At 49.9% G+C, this 15,929-nt stretch overlaps 1 protein-coding gene across 1 annotated transcript; it reads right to left on the minus strand.

Annotated features, from left to right (window-relative positions):
* Positions 1-595: 595 nt before the first annotated feature.
* Positions 596-11,422, minus strand: TLDC2 (TBC/LysM-associated domain containing 2). Its single transcript, XM_019795180.2, has 6 exons — positions 11,272-11,422; positions 9,862-10,011; positions 9,204-9,356; positions 7,370-7,465; positions 1,739-1,812; positions 596-731 (listed from the first exon to the last, which is right to left on the minus strand). Exons 1-6 carry the CDS (start codon positions 11,302-11,304, stop codon positions 596-598), a joined length of 642 nt encoding a protein of 213 aa, XP_019650739.1. The 5' UTR covers positions 11,305-11,422.
* Positions 11,423-15,929: the final 4,507 nt, after the last annotated feature.

A 15,929-nucleotide genomic window follows, 5' to 3' on the forward strand; every position in this document is an offset into this window, starting at 1 on the left:
GACAGTATTAAGTTAAAATGATTTCTAAAACATCCAGAATAGAATCCCATTTTCATAAGATTATAAATATCTCCATGGAAAATCGTCTGGAAGGGTATATATGAAAATGAAAAAGTTAGTGTTTTGGGGGAGTGGTTGAATTTTAGGCAATTTTAATTTTTTAAAAAAGTCTTCTGTTTTTTCTACAGTCAACATGTATTAGTCATATAATTTCTAAAAAGAAATTTCAGGGGGGTACCTGGCTGGTTCAGTTGGTGGAACATGGGACTCTTGGCCTCAGGGTCATGAGTTTGAACCCGATGCTGGGCATGGAGCCTACTTTAAAAAATAAATAAATAAAAAGAAATTTCATGAGGGTCTTTGTGCTGCTTAGATGAGGTGTGAGTACCTTTCACTCCTTCAGAGTCACCTCTCCCAGAGGACTTTGCTTGCTTCCAGGACTGTCTCGGGTTCCCAGGCCACAGGGAGGTTTGGTCACTGCCATAGTCATCCAGGTTTCGGAGAAAATGGGCAGCCCTCTCTAAGGAGGGTCTAGATGGCGTTCATGAGCAGGGCTGAGCATTTGGGCTTCAGGAACCTGCCCACCACAGGGGCATCAGCTCAGGGCCCAGGCCTCCAGCTCCTTGATGCAGAACTGCTCTTGCCGGGCCAGCACCTCATTGTTGAAAGTTGCGCAGGGGTGGCTTCCCCCGTGATACAAGTCTCCATCCAACCACAGCCCAAACTGGCCACTAAAGAGAAGAGGAAAATCTCGGCATGACTCACTCCTGAATGTTGGCCTTCCGGGTCTATACCATCAGCCTTTGGCCTCACCATGACCACAGCTCAGTTTTGCCTGTTTCATCTTCCCTTAAACCGATTTATATCCAGAGTTCTTGGGAACTCCACATGTTGTTCCCCATAGGATTTGGAGCATTTCTTAAAATGGTTAAATGATTCTAATAAACATGCACAGTGGTGCACGACTGTCCACAGCCCAGTTTTAGAACATGTGGAGCATAGTGAAGATGGCAGTGCTTAACCAAAGAAGGGAACCTTAAGGCACAGACTTCAGCCCAAAATACTTCAGAAAGCATCCATTGTAATCTCGTTTGACAGCAAACCAGGCTGGGGCTGGGAAGTGGGTTACTGCAAATCAGCAACAGCTGGTGTGTTCTGTGCCAAACTGTCTCTGTAGAGGCTCTTCAGGGAGCTGGAAAGGCCAAGAATTCGCCTGGTACAAGTCAACAACTGCTTTCATCTTTGCCCTCATGGTAAGATTTATTCTGCCTGAATTTGGAGGTCTCACCAGGAGTAAGGCTTTTTCTTCCTAACCCACTCATCCCCCCAAACACACACGCATGCACACATGCACACACGCTGAGTTCCTGGGCAGATGCTTGCCTTCCTCCAGTGAATTATGTTCCCTGATCTAGCCTCCCATCCCTTGACTCTAGCCTCATCCAACCATGCTGAATGCTGTTCCCCAAATCACATGCATTCAAACTAAGCTGTTAGCAACCGTAAACGCTTTGGAGGACAGTCCATGCCATCATTTCCCCTCAGTGTTTAGAGGAGGCTTGAGGGATTTGCCTGGGGGCCTAAGCAGCATCCAAGCGGTGTTGAAGGCAGAGGCCTGGAAGTTCCCCACCAGCCTCATCTCATCTGGGGCAGCCTAGCCCTGCATTTCCGGATGGGAGAGAGACCAGAACGCAGACTACCCCAAGACTCCAGACTCAGGGAGGACTGAGGCACGCACCTGCCGCTGCCCATCATCAGTGAATCCAAGTCTCCTTTCACAAAGAAAGAGTTGCTTCCTGTCCACTTAAAGACCTGGGATGACAGGAGAAAAGCTGGGTTACTGGGTGAGTCCTGCCCTTGCAATGTGACTCCACACCACTGGGTGGTAGTGTCGTGGAGGAAACGGAACATCCAGACCCAAGCCCTGGCTAAGCGTCAGGAAGTACCCTAGCCCCTGAGGAGATTTCTTTCCATTCTCCCCAGATTTCACCTCCTCTTGCCTTCCAGTCTGAGCTCCCACAACCCAAAACTCCCCTGTTCTAGAAACACCAGAACTCTCTGTAGCATCCTGGTACCAAAGCTGGAGAGAGGAGGGGGAAGGTGCCAGTCAGGAGCTGGACCCCGATTCTGCCATGAGTTGTTTCCTCCTCTCTCGCTGGAGCCGGCCCACTTCCCCATGCTGCCTCATACTCCGTTCCTTAGCAGGTCTTGTGGGCCCTACCCAAAGACACACCCAGACTACCCCCATTTCTGTCCTGTCCATCCCCACTCATGCCCACCCAATCCCCCGCCACAGTCACTCCTTGCTAAGTCACAGCCTCCTTACGCGTCCCTGCTTCCAGTCACCTGCCCACAGCCCATCTCCACTCTGCCATGTGATCAGATGTTACCATTCCTTCACCTAAAGCCCTCCAAGGGCTCCCTGCTGCCATGGGAGTACAACCCAAGTTCTTGCTCTAGCTGGAAGCCCAGCTTGCTCTGACGCCTGCTCTCCTCTCTGACCTCTGCTCCCCTTACTGACTGCACTTCAGCGACATTGGCCTTGCTGTCCCTGGGACACCCAAAGCTCTTCCTGCTTTAGGACCTTCACACTGGCTGATCCCTCCACTGAGAACGCTCTTCCCCCAGAGCCTGAAAGGGCCCACTTCTCATCTCTCAGCCCAAATGTCATCCCAGAGAACTTTCCTGGGTCATCCTGTCTCAAGTAGCCCTTCCTCCCAGGCCCTGTTTCCTTTTCCTCAGCCTTTAGCGCTCTTTGAGAGGACCCTGTTCATATGCTGATGTGCCATTGCTTGCTTCACTAACATGCAGTCTCTGTGAGGGCTGGCTTGATTCCAAACAATAGGAATGGGGTAGCTGCCTGTTGAATGAATAAATTATTCAAGAGTCAATCTGGCTAATAAAAATATTTTTAGAGGGCCGCAAAAGTATAGTAAATTACTGCCTGTAATTAGCTGTTTAAAAAAAAAATGCTGTGAGCAGCCAAAGTGTTTTTAGCAAGAAACTAGACCAAAAAATAAGCCCTGGGCTCAGAAGAGATGAGATAACAAGTGACCATGAAAAGACAGAACCGTTCAATTCTGGCTCTACTTTCATGGAAGACTGCGACCTTCAGACTTGAAGGAGTAAGATAAATGCTGCTATGGAATAAAGGAAGACCCTGTTCATGGTGCCATTTGGAATCATCATCAAGGAGCCACTGAGAATTCATAAAGAACACAAGAGGTGCCAAAAGACCAAAGACAGGCAAAGATTACCCAATTAAAAACCAAAAAACCCCCCCAAAAACCAAGATTCCATAATGGGGGCTGGGAAGATAGCCCCTCTAAAAATAATTCATTTCATGCAATAATTTTTTATTTATTTTTTATTTTTTTATTTTTTAGCATTTAGTACCAGTCACTGTTTTATGTACTAGGTAGGACGGTGAATATAACAGACAAAAATTCCTGCCTTCATGGGACTCCCATTCTAGTAGGTGGAGGCAGATAACTAAAATGAATAGTATGTGAGGTGGTGACAAATGCTAAGGATAAAAAAGTAGAGAAGGACAAGAAGCGTTTTCAAAGAGTGGAATGGTATAAATTTAAATTAGTTGGTCACAGAGGGCCTCTCTGGGATGGTGACATTTGAGCAGAATCCTAAAGGAGGTGAGACCTGAGCCATGTGGTGATCCAGTAGAAGGCCATCTAGGCAGAACAGCATGTGCAGAGACCCTGAGGTAGGAGCAGGCCTGCATGTTTAAGGACCAGCTCAGAGCTCATTATGGCTCGAGCAGAGTGAGGGAAAGGAAAAATTACAAGAAACAACCTAAAAGAGAGGCCAGAAGATGTAGGGCCTTGTAGGTTGTTATATATATTTTTAAGATTTTATTTATCTGAGGGCTGCCTGGGTGGCACAGCGGTTAAGCATCTGCCATCGGCTCAGGGCGTGATCCCGGCGTTATGGGATCGAGCCCCACATCGGGCTCTTCCGCTGTGAGCCTGCTTCTTCCTCTCCCACTCCCCCTGCTTGTGTTCCCTCTCTCGCTGGCTGTCTCTATCTCTGTCGAATAAATAAATAAATAAATAAATCTTATTAAAAAAAGGATTTTATTTATCTGAGAGAGAGCGAGCAAGAGAGAGCACAAGCGGCTGGAGGGGGAGGTGGTGAAGAGAGGGAGAAGCGGGCTTCCCACTGAGCAGGCAGCCCAATGCAGGGCTCGATCCCAGGGCCCCAAGATCACGACCCAAGCCCAAGGCAGATGCTTAACCAACTGAGCCACCCAGGCGCCCCAGGCCTTGTAGGTTATTATAAAGACTGGCTTTTCTCCAAGAAAGGAAGCTTGGAGCTTGGAGCCAAGGAGTGACATGCTCTGACTTACTTTTTAAAAGGAACACTAGGGTGCCTGGGTGGCTCAGTGGGTTAAGTGTCTGCCTTCAGCTCAGGTCATTGTCCTGGAGTCCTGGGATCAAGCCCCACATCCGGCTCCCTGCTCAGTGGGGAGTCTGCTTCTCCTTCTCCCTCTGCCTCTACTCACCCCTGCTCATTCTCTCTCTCTGTCTCTCTCTCAAATAAATAATCTTTAGGAAGAAAAAGGAACATTCTAGCTATTGTGATGACTGAGGTTGAAGCAGTGAGACTCTTTAGAAGGGTATAGCAGGAACAAGGACAAATAACGATGGTGGCTTGAACCAGGTGACAGCAAGACATGGTGAGAAATGGTGGGTTCTGGATATAGATAGAGAAGGGAGAGCTGTCAGGATTCATTGACGACTCAGGTGTAGGGTGTGACAGAGAGGAATCAAAGACCCCAAAATTTGGTCTCAGCAGCAGGAAATATGGAGGTGCCAATAACTTCGCTGGGGAAGATGGCAGGAGGAGCAGATTTTGTGGGGGGAAAGTCAGGAGCTCGGTTTGGGACCTGTGAGGCTTGAAATGCCAGGCTAGAGGTCCAAGCAGAAACTCTTGGATATATGTCAGTTTGGAGTCCAGCGGTAAAGGCGATCAGCGCATGGATGGCATGCAAAATGGTGGGAATGGACAAGACCTTGAAAGAAACGAGGGTAGAGAAGAGACAAGAACCAAAAACTTTGCTCTGGGACCCTCTGATGTCAAAATGTTGGGGAGGTGAGGGGAACCAGCAAAGTATTCTGCCAAGGAGTAGTCAGTGCAGTAGGAGGAAAATCCAAGAACTTTAGAATTCTAATATGTGAGTACAGGAAGATAAGTGGTAATTAGAATCCTGCACGGGTTTACTAGGAACAACGGACCCCTTTCCTGTTTCCCGGAAAGATTACCAGGCTGGCTGATGGAGACAATGCAATAGATACTTTGTGTTTTGCCTTTTGCAAGGAGTCCGTAGCTCCTTGTGACCTCCTTGTCATGTGACCAAATAATTGTGTGGCTGAGTATATCTATAGGTTCTTGGTCCATGCGTTGGAGGGGAGGTCTCTCACAGCAAACAAAAACACCTGGAACTAGTTCTATCACTTGAGCAAATACTTCATGAGGACATGCTATGGCTGTGCAGAGGGATATGCCCTCCCTTACACACCCTGACCTCCTACCCATTCATCTGTTGGGCTCCTAAATGGGCATTGTCTCCTTTCCAATTACTGTGCCTTTGCACGTGCTTCAAGAAGACTGCTCCCTATGCCCTTCATCACCTGGTGATCTTGTTTGTCCATCAAGATCCAGCTCAAGAAGCTCCTCCCCTAGGAAGTCTCCTTTGATCTCCCTACCCCCATTTGATATAGGTGCTCCTCCTTACGCTTTCTTCCACAGCCCTTATCACTCTCTATCATGATCGCCTCTCCTCTGCAAGCCCCAGAGCATCTCCATCTGTCACTTAGAGAGGTAGCGTAGCGCCGTGGCTGAGTTCAAGCACCAGGGCCTGTTTCTGCATCTCATTCTCATCACTGACTAGCAAGTCACTCAAGCTCTCTGTGCCTCCCTTTCTTCAACTGTAAGCGGGGCCAATAATAGTATGGACCTCATAGGAATGTTGTCATGATTAAATGTGCTAATTTGTGAAAGTCTCAGAATAGTGCCTGGCAGGTGGTAAACTAGTACCCAGTTAGCTGCTACTATTTTTATGAGTAGTAAAAGTAGTGTGCTTGGTGCCAAGCCTGCAGTGTTTTATTCAATAAATAGCTCAGAGATGGAAAAGCTTTACATGAGAGATGTGAGGGATTAGCCCCCTCCCTCCTTCAAAAGCCCTGCTCTCCGGCACCAAGTACCCTCTGACTCCACCAGTCTTGTCTCTTGTCTCTGTCACTCACCCATCTCCTAGTCACCAGTCACCACGAATTAGAAGGCTTGAGCTCTGGCTCGCCATCGTCCCCTCCTTCTTCATTCCTGCCAGTGTCCTTGGGGAACTTCGCCATCCGCACGGACCCATCCCATGCCTGCCCTCAGTGCCTTTCCTTTTCCAGTGCAGGGGATTTCTTACCCCCACCTCGGCCACTGTCTCTTCTGTTCACACCCAGGAACCTGTCCTTCCCAGTCTGTTTCCAATGCCCCTCTCTCTTGGATCTTACATTCCAACAGATGGCTTAGCTGGTGTCATTGCTCCAAGTCTCTGACCACAAGGCCACCTCTCAACTGTTGTTTTCGTCTTCATCTCATTGTCCTTCAGCCTCCCTTGCTGCCCGTCCCCCCACTGGTCCAGACTAGGTTCTGTGGTCCATTTTACATTTCCACTCCCTTCAACTTCTCCTTCCCTCTCTCCCTCTGTCACACCACCTTGGCGAAAGCCCCATACTGGAGGAGCCCTCCCAGCCACTCTCTCCATGCCGGAACCTGAGGAACCAAACGTAGCTGGAGGGAAACACATGCCCAGGGGACTAGCTTGCCTTTAAACTGATGCTCCCCACCCCCAGTTCACACTGCCTAGCTGTCCTTCTGTTTCTCTGGTTCTCTCTGGTAGGCCTCCCTCTCCACTCCGTAACGACGATTTAATATCCTCTCTCTGCTCAGTCTGTACACTCTCTCCCCCAACCTCACTCTTAGCCAATGACCTCAGCCCACACTTTAAAAGAAGACTGAAGTCACTGGATGTGTCTGTCTTCCTCGTCCCACCTGTACACCCACAGGTCTACCTGCACTTGGACCCGTCCTGTCTTTGCAGCCTGCATCGGGTGAGCAACACCCCTCTTCCTTTATGAGCCAGTCTGTGGTCACCAGGGACCTACTGAGCACTGTAAGAAATGAAAATGGGCAGGGCCAAGGGGGATGTGCTGCCCACCACTGGCCTGTCCCATTCCCTCTGTGGAAAGAGGGAGGGATACCAGGCACCCCACATGGGGAATAGAGCTAGAGGCCACTGGGGCTTCAGGATCTTTGTTATAGCCCTCCTCCCCCCTCCCTAAAAGGTTGGGAATATCACCTTTAGCTGTGGGGAGAAGGAGAAGAGGAATGTCTCTCCAGTACCATAGAAGCCTTTGCTGAGTCGAATGGCTGAGGAAGAGAAGGCTCCAAACATCTGGAAAGCAGAAGAGCTTGCTGTGGCAGCTGGAAGGGAGTGGAGGCAGTCCCACTCTCCAGGCTTAGTAACACAGGCTCCCCTAGTGGGGCACCCAGGGAGCCTGGGACAGAGCTGGGGGGTGGGAAGGGCCGCACAGGCCCATCAACGCATGTCGTTTCCCTGAACACTCCCAAGGAAGACCTCTTGCTGGTGTCCTCCGATATTTTACACACTCTTCCAGCTGAGCCAGCCAGGGGCCCCATACATCTGTTTTGTAAGCTGCTTCCCTCTTCACTTTTCTTTATAAAAGTTCAAACACACAGAAAAGTAAAAGCACGGTACATATACCCTCCATGTGCATTCAAAATTGTGAATGTGCTTGCTGTCTTTACTTTCTCTCTCCTTATATTTCTTGCTATTCTGTTTGAAAGTAAGTTGCAGATATTATAACCCTTTTACCCCTAAATAGTTCAGCTCCTAAGAACGGGGATTTTCTCTTGTATGACCACAATGCTATCATCTCACCTAAGAAAATTAACAGCAATTCCGTAATATTATCTAGTATCCAGTTCATAATACATTTTCTCCATCGGCTCCAAGAGTGCCTTTCATATCCTGCTTTAAGAACAAACACTTGGGGCGCCTGGCTGATTCAGTCGGTGGAACATGCAACTCTTGGTCTCGGGGCTGTGAGTTCGAGCCCCATGTTAGGTGTAGAGATTACTTAAAAAATAAAAATAAAGTCTTAAATAAATAAAAATAAAAACAACACTTTTAATAGCTATGGATGTTCATCATTTTTCTTCCCAGGCTTGGCGATATTTCACTATGTAGCAGAGCCAGAGTTCACTTCACCGTTTTTTTCCGGTGGGATAGTCGGTGGACTGCAGATTTTCCCTCTTATACAGAGTGTTGAGGGGCAGAGGCAGGGCCACTGGCAGGCAGCCATGGGGAATAGGTTTTGGCTTAACATAAGGAGTAACTTCCTCATAGTCAGCGGCATTCTGCCAAGGAAGGGACTCCATCCTGAGGAAGTGAGCTCTGCGGCCTTGAGGTGGAAGGTCCTTGGATTGGCATCTTGAGGACGGAAGGGGTTCCTGCCCACTGAGGGTCCTCGGGGACCCTGGAAATCTCTCCCAGCTCTAACATGTTCCTCCCGCGAAAGAGCAATTGAAACCAGCATTTACCCCCTCCCCTGACCCCTGTCTAGAGAGCCTGGCAGAAATCCCCCTGTTGGCGAGACCACCTGGATCTGAGACAGTGCCCTCCCAAGGTCCGTGCTGTAAAATGTAGGCGCTTCCTGTGGCTGCCTCCCGGCTTTCACTCTTAGCCCCTCCAATCCATTCTCCTGCCAACAGGGGGATGTTTTCAAAGCATAAATGGATCACTAAGGTGTAGAGCCCCCACTTAAGATGTCTCCCCCATTGATTATTTGCTTCAGCTCTGGCCCGCCTCCCTATTAGGCCTGTAGCGCCAAGAGGGCTGGAACCATGTCTGTCTTGACCTTGTTCTCGTCCACATCTAAGCTGGCACATAGAAAGTGCTTAATATACATGTGTTGAATGGATGAATTAGGGAACGAATGAAGGAAGGAATGGCTCTGAATGGGGGAGGTCTCAAAGTCATCATCATTGTCCATGACAAGTGACGGGCTATCACCCCTGCCTCCCACCCCTGAGGCTACCCTGGGGCAGGGCCAGCAGGCGTGTGTTTGGGCACCCCCAGGGCTTCAGGTTGGGGCCCTGGCCCCGCTCACCTGCCCATCCTGGTCCCTCAGCACCAGCAGCACCGGCCCACTGTGGCCTTCCATCTGCCTGTACAGGCTCCGCAGGCTGAAGCCATCTCTCGACGTACAGAAGGCCAGGCTCCAGGGATGTCCGGCGACTCTTGCGGGGAGGTGAAGGCTGAGCTAGGGACAGGGCTGGAGGTGAGCGAGGGATCCTCCTCCTCCCCCGCTCCTGCCACCCTATCGTCAGGGTCCCAGAAGGACTGAGGCTGAATAGGCCCCACTCTCACAGGCGTGGTGCTTTATAGGTGGCAGAGGAGTTTACTGTTTCCAAGGGCCCATGAGCAGCCCTCAGAGAGAGGGATTATTATTCTCATTTTACAGTTGAAGAAAATGAGGCTCAGGGAGGTGAAGCAACTTGCCTCAAGCCCACATGGGGAGTAATTGGCAGAGCCGGGATTGGAACCAAGGTCAGGTCTCCCTCAGGACTCTCTCCCTTGGTCACCTTGGTCGCTAGAGGCTGGAGAATAGATGAGATGCTGAATCCCATCCCCTAATCCTCCCCACCTCATCCTTCTACCCTCCTCCCAGCTTTGGGACGTGGCAGGAGTGACCCCAGGTGTCCCTGGACCTGGCTGGGGTACGGCAGGAGGGTGGGACCCTGACGCTCCTGGCACTGTGCCCGAACCTGCCTAATCTCGGAGGCTCCTAGAACCTGGCTGGCTTCTGCCAGCTGGGGCTCCGCGGGATCTTCAGGAGCTGAGGCTGGGGCTGGGGCTGTCTCCTCTTCCTCTTCCTCACCCTCCTCCGCAGATAGCGTGTCCTCCACCTGGCTGGGCTGTGAAGATACAAAGTGGGACAAGGAGACACCAGCTTCCATGTCTCCGGAACCCAACAGCCTCGGCTGCCTCATCACCCCTGCTCAGACCCCTGCCACCACCAGCCCAGCCAGAGGAGGATGGTGCCCATGACCGACAAGGGCCACCCATGCCTGCGACCGGTTCCCGCCCTGGCCCCTGCCAGCCGAAGGTCAGAGGTACACATGCCGATCAGATCCGGCCGTGGACTCCGGGGTTTGTCTGCCCGCCTGCTCTAGATCCAGAGTGGGTGCCAAGGATCAAATTCTAAGCTCAGGGCCAAGAGAGAAGGGCAGGTGGCAGCCCAGCCCAGCCCTGAGAGCTGCAACCGTGTATGTCTGCACTTGAAACAATGATGATATCAATAATCATAACAATAACAATATCGATAGTGGCCGATGTTGGTCAGCACACCCTTGACCAGGCCTGGCTGAGTGCTTGCTGTGCATGATCTCTCTGTATTTCCCCAAGAATCCTAAGAAGAATGTGCTCCTTACTATCCTTATTTTACACAGGAAAAAAAAAAAAAAAAGAGGGCCAGAGGCTTCACTGTCAGCGAGGGAGATAAGCCGTCTAGCAGCTGAGAAAGCATGTGCAGGTTTGTGTAAGATGTGTGTTCGTTCATGTGAAGGTGTGTATCGGCTTAAAATAGACTTGTGTTGGCAAATCAGCGTGAGAAGGGGTTGAGTAACTTTGTGTGTTTACCTGTCAACATGTTTGTGAGTGTGAGTTGGGGTTGTATAAATATGTGTGTGTGTCAGTGTGGATGTGTGCTGGTTTATGCACTCCTTCAGTTGAGCTTCCACTCTGGACCAGACTGTATGTTTGAGGGTGTGTGCGTGTGTGTGTGTGTGTGTGTGTGTGTGTGTGTGTGTACACGGGCTGCACACAATGACTTGGGGACTTTTCCTAAGGAGAGGCCTCTTCCTGAATGAGAAATGACCAGGACACTGCTTTCCTGTTCCCCAGGTTCAGGTCTAAGCAGGGGTCCTAGCTGAGTGGGGCTTCTGGACAGAGCTCCATCTGGCTGGAGACAGTGCTCTGTGCTCCTTAGGGTCTCAGGACCATGGGGTTGGAGCCCTGAGTTCCTGAACTCTGAACTCTGGGCCTCCGGGAGAGGGACTTGGAAGGGGAGCAAATCACCTGCCTGCATCCATTCCTAGCGCAGACCCACCCTCCCAGAGATCTGGCCTCCCCCACCTTTGCTAATCTGACCCTCCGGCCCAAGTTGGGCCCCTTACCAGTCGAGTGTAACGCCAGCGGAGACCTTTCATTCCGTCCGAGCCCGGAGGCTGGTGGTAAGTAAGAGTCCTCAGCCCTCCCGGGGGAGGAAGCACTGCGGGCGAGGCCTGGAGGCGAGAGGGAGAGGCCTGGGGCACACACCCTGCTAGCTCCAGGCCACCCACCTGCCCTTTGCTCTCTCTCTCTCCCGTCACTCCCAGGATGAATCGTCACTGGGTAGGTCTGTGAGGTCAGTTACCCTTGACACTCAAGGCCTCACTTGGAGTTAGCAACTAACACATATTAACCATACACAGTAAATTCTAGCTGATTCCCTTCCATCTCCCTACCCTTCTGGAAGCTTGGCCTAGAGATTCTGGCCCTTTGGGCAGATCCCTGAGTTCTAGGCTGGGGGTCTGGAGCCTCTGGTTCTCTCTCTGACCTTGGATAAGTCCCTTTGCACCCTTGGGCTTCAGTTTTCCCATGAAACATGTTGGACCAGATCATCTCAGAGGCCCTCACGATACTGACTGCAGGCAATTCAGTTCCCTCTCAAAGCCAGCGAGTATATCATAACAGAAGCTCGAAAGGAGCCAAGCCTAAACCAAAAGAACAACAAACCAACAAAATCTTCATTTTTTAAAAATCTTCCTTTTTCTAATTTAAAAAGTAAGGCATGTATATTATAGAAAGTTTGAGGAATCTAGAAAAGAATAAAGAGAGATATAAAAATATTCATAATTCCATCTCTCAGAGATAAATTCTCAACCCTTAAGTGTATTTTTCCAGTCTTTTTCATTTTATTTCATTTATTTAATATATATATTAAGTGTGTATATATATATACACACATACTTTTATAAATAGATTATACCATGTATAATTTTGTAAAGTGCCTTTTCCACTTAAAAACAAGAATTTTCCAATGGCATTCAACACCCTTTGAGCACATGATTTTTAATGGCTACATATCATCATAGGATGTATCATTTATTCCTCAACTTTTGGACATTTTGTTTGTTTCTAATTTTCTGTGATTATAAGCAAAACTGTAATGAAATTCCCTGCTCATAAATCTGATTATATCCTTTACGATAAATTTCGAAAGTTAAATGCTGGATCAAAAGGCATACACATAGTTCTTTTTCTTCTTCTTCTTCTTTTTTTTTTTTTAAGTAATGTCTACACCCAGTGTGGGGCTCTCACTCACGACCCCGAGATCAAGTGTCGCATGCTCCACTGACTGAGCCAGCCAGGCATTCCCATATAGTTCTCTCTTTTTTTTTTTTTTTTTTTTAAGATTTTATTTATCTGAGAGAGACGGAGAGCAAACACACGCTGGAGGAAGGGCAGAGGGAGAGGGAGAGAGACAAGCACATTTCCCTCTGAGCAGGGAGCCTGACGTGGGGCTCAATCCCAGGACCCCAAGACCATGACCCAAGCCAAAGTCAGATGCTTAACCGACTGAGCCACCCCGGCGCCCCCATAGTTCTTGATAATGTTTCCAACAAGGCTTCCTGGTGCTTAAAGCTGACCCATCTCAAGGTGTCTTTAGTGAATCTCAAGGTAATATATTTCTTATCACCAAGTTTTATAACCTTAAATTACAGATAAGGAAATGGCCACTCAGAAAGTAAAAAAGACTTACCACAGCCACACTAGTGTAACACGGTGATGACGAGTATAGGTTCTGGAGTCAGGGAGTTCAAATCCTGGTTTTGCCAATTCCTTGCTATGTGACCTTGGGCAAGTTACTTAACGTCTCTGGGCTTCAGTCTCCTCTTCTGTAAAATACTAGTATCCGCCTAATAGGGCTGTTGTACGAGTAAAAGAACATAATGCCCGGGGCTCCTGGGATGCTCAGTCAGGCGTCCAACTCTTGGTTTTGCTCAGGTCATGATCTCCTGGATGGAGCCCTGCTCAGCGGTGAGTCTGCTTGAAGATTCTCTCCCTCTGCCCCTCCCCCCACTTGTGCATGCATGCACTCTCTCTCTGTCTCTCACATAAATAAATAAATCTTAAAAAAAAAAAAAAGATAATGCCTGAAGAACTAGGATGCTAGGCCCAGTCTCCATCCTTCTGTTATCAATTCGATGAGATAACCCAGAGCACCTGGTGTTTGGTGAGCAATGGGTAAATGACAGTGCTTACTGCTGTCCCCCCACATTGCCTCTGAGAAATCCAGGGCTCAAATTCCCGACTTGTGACAACTTGGTCTCCACCTGGGCTCCTCTGGGACAGATGGTCACTTGGTCACTTAGTGGGGGGGAAGGAGCAGCTCAGCGGGGAATAAAAAGGCAGGAACTGTGGAAGAATGTACTTACACTGCAGAGCCTTGGCTTCTGGCAACCTCCCGCCGACAGTCCAGCCAGAGGGTTTCCTTAGCGCATTTCCCAGGCTCCCCAGAGAGAAGGCCACTTCCAGAACCAACTCTTCCACCCGGGAGTCTGTCCGAAGCAGCTTTAGCTTTGCACCCTGGTCCCCCCTGGCAGCGGCTGGCCTCTCTGCCCCAGCCAGGATCCAGGCGCTTCTCCCCGGCTCTTATACCTGCCCAGAGGGCCGCCGGCCTTGGCCCTGTGCCCACTCCCGTTCTGGCTGAGAAGCCTGGCAGTGATTATCGTCCATCAGAAACTCAAATCCCATAAACACACACAAACAAGACCTTGTCACCCTCTGACCTCCACTATTCCCCCAGCAGAGATGGAGGACACTGAACTCCTTTGGTTCTTGAACTCCTCTTGTCACAGCTGCCCGGTGCCACCTGGTCCTGAAGCCCACCGTGAGGAACATTGCTTTATCAGGTACAAATGCTACAGGAAAAGGAAATGCTATGGGATTCTCCATCGGTCACCCCATGCTGTGGGGGAAGCCCAGGGCTGGGAGGCAGAGAGAAGCAGTCCTGCTCTATCCTGGCTTGTTTCCCCTCTCTCTGATGGGGGAATGATTCTTTCCTCACTGGCTTGTTGTGACAGTGTGTGAGATCATGCACAGGAAGCCCAGTGTTTGGCACAGAGTAGGCACTTTGCCCACGGGGGTTACTTTTCTGTCCCTGGCTCATAGTAGGATTCAGTGAATGCTGTGTTGTCAAATCACAGAACCTCAAGTTGGAAGGGGCTTCAGCTAATCCCAGACAAGCAGTCTTGACCCAGGGCACTCTCCCCTGGAGAATATGTCCACTAATGGTCTCCTGGCCTCTGCAGGGTGGGTGAGCCCCTTGTCTCAGGAGGCCCACCTCATTCTCACACAGCTGAAAGAGCCCTCTTCTGCTGGACTTTGTGTTGAGGACCTGAGTCCCTAGATAGGCTGCCCAAGGCCAGGTCTCTCAGAGCAATGCCCCCTCCAGGAAGGGTGGGATGAAGAAAAGACCTGTATTATGGGGAAAACAGGCAAGTGAAGGGCCCTGTTGTCACCTCAAACATGCCTGTTGCACTATGTGTTTAAACTGTAAATGGTTCAGGGGTCACACATTTGGCCCTCTGAGCCCTCCTGGCCCTTCTCCCAACCTTATTTCCCCCAGGCTCAATACCTGAACCACTGGGCACTTTGAGAAGCCTGTGAGATTTGTCTTGCTGTCCCATTCTTTGTCCTCGTGTCCAGGAAAATTCAGAATGTGACCTGTTAGGAGCACCAATTGCCAATAATAGGCCCCTAAAACCTCCCATGATGGGATTCTAGGCACCAGAGTGCCAGGCCCCCCAGCTCTTCCTCAAAGCTTGCCTTCTCCTTCCTTCTCCAGACCACACGCCGCCTCTCTCAGAACTCCAGTATTATTGCCAGGAAACAATTTGAATGTTCAATAAAAGGGGGAAAGGTTAAGTGACCCTTGGAACATTCACTCTGTGGATTATTTCTAAGTATTAAAAGCGATGTTTGCAAAGAGTTTATAAATGCATGGGGAAATGCTTCTGCCACTGTGGTAAGTGGAAAAAGGGAGGACATAAAATCTTACGTGCCGCACGGTTTCAGCTATGGGAAATACGCTTGGCTAGAGTCTGTTCTAGAAAATACCCCGTGCTCACTGGGCAGACTGGCTTCACCTCCTCACACGTCCTGGGAAATCTGGTTTCTGTTCTCTGAGACCTGAGGTCTTTGTGCTCCTTGGTCTCCTCGCTCTCACCTGGCGACTTTATTCACCACTGAGAAAACAGAGGCCATGGTCAGCCACTCCCTCATCCTCCTCACAGAGGCCCCTGCATCTCATCCAAGTCTTCCATCTTCCTCCAGGACAATGAAGGCTCCTTTCAAAAGCCAAGCCCCCAGCCCTTGATCCGTCTGTCCCCCTTCTCTCTCTCTCTCTGTCTCCACCCCCAAATGCTCCATTTCTCTTCCTCCTGCACTCCACCTTCATGTCCTGTTCACTTGTCAGTCCACTCCCTTTGGCTTCTGTCCCCACCACCCTGGTTCTTGTCAGGGTCCCCGGCCGCCTCCAAGTGGCGCTGTGCAGCTCCCTCTGGCGTCTCCACCACCTGACGGAGGGAAGTCTCCCTCCTCATGTATCTGTTCTCCAGTCCTGATCTCCTGACAGCGCACTAATTGCTGTGTGTTCTCTCCTACCTCACCGGCTGCTCTCTCTCAGCCTTTTGTGGCTGGCTTTTCCTCTTTTACTCACTTTCTAGAATCAGGAATTCTTAACTTCCTGCTTGTGGGCCAGTTTTTCTTTTCTCTATAGATGTTCTCC

The sequence above is a fragment of the Ailuropoda melanoleuca genome, chromosome 13, assembly GCF_002007445.2.
Source record: "Ailuropoda melanoleuca isolate Jingjing chromosome 13, ASM200744v2, whole genome shotgun sequence".
In the NCBI taxonomy this organism is placed as follows: domain Eukaryota; kingdom Metazoa; phylum Chordata; class Mammalia; order Carnivora; family Ursidae; genus Ailuropoda; species Ailuropoda melanoleuca.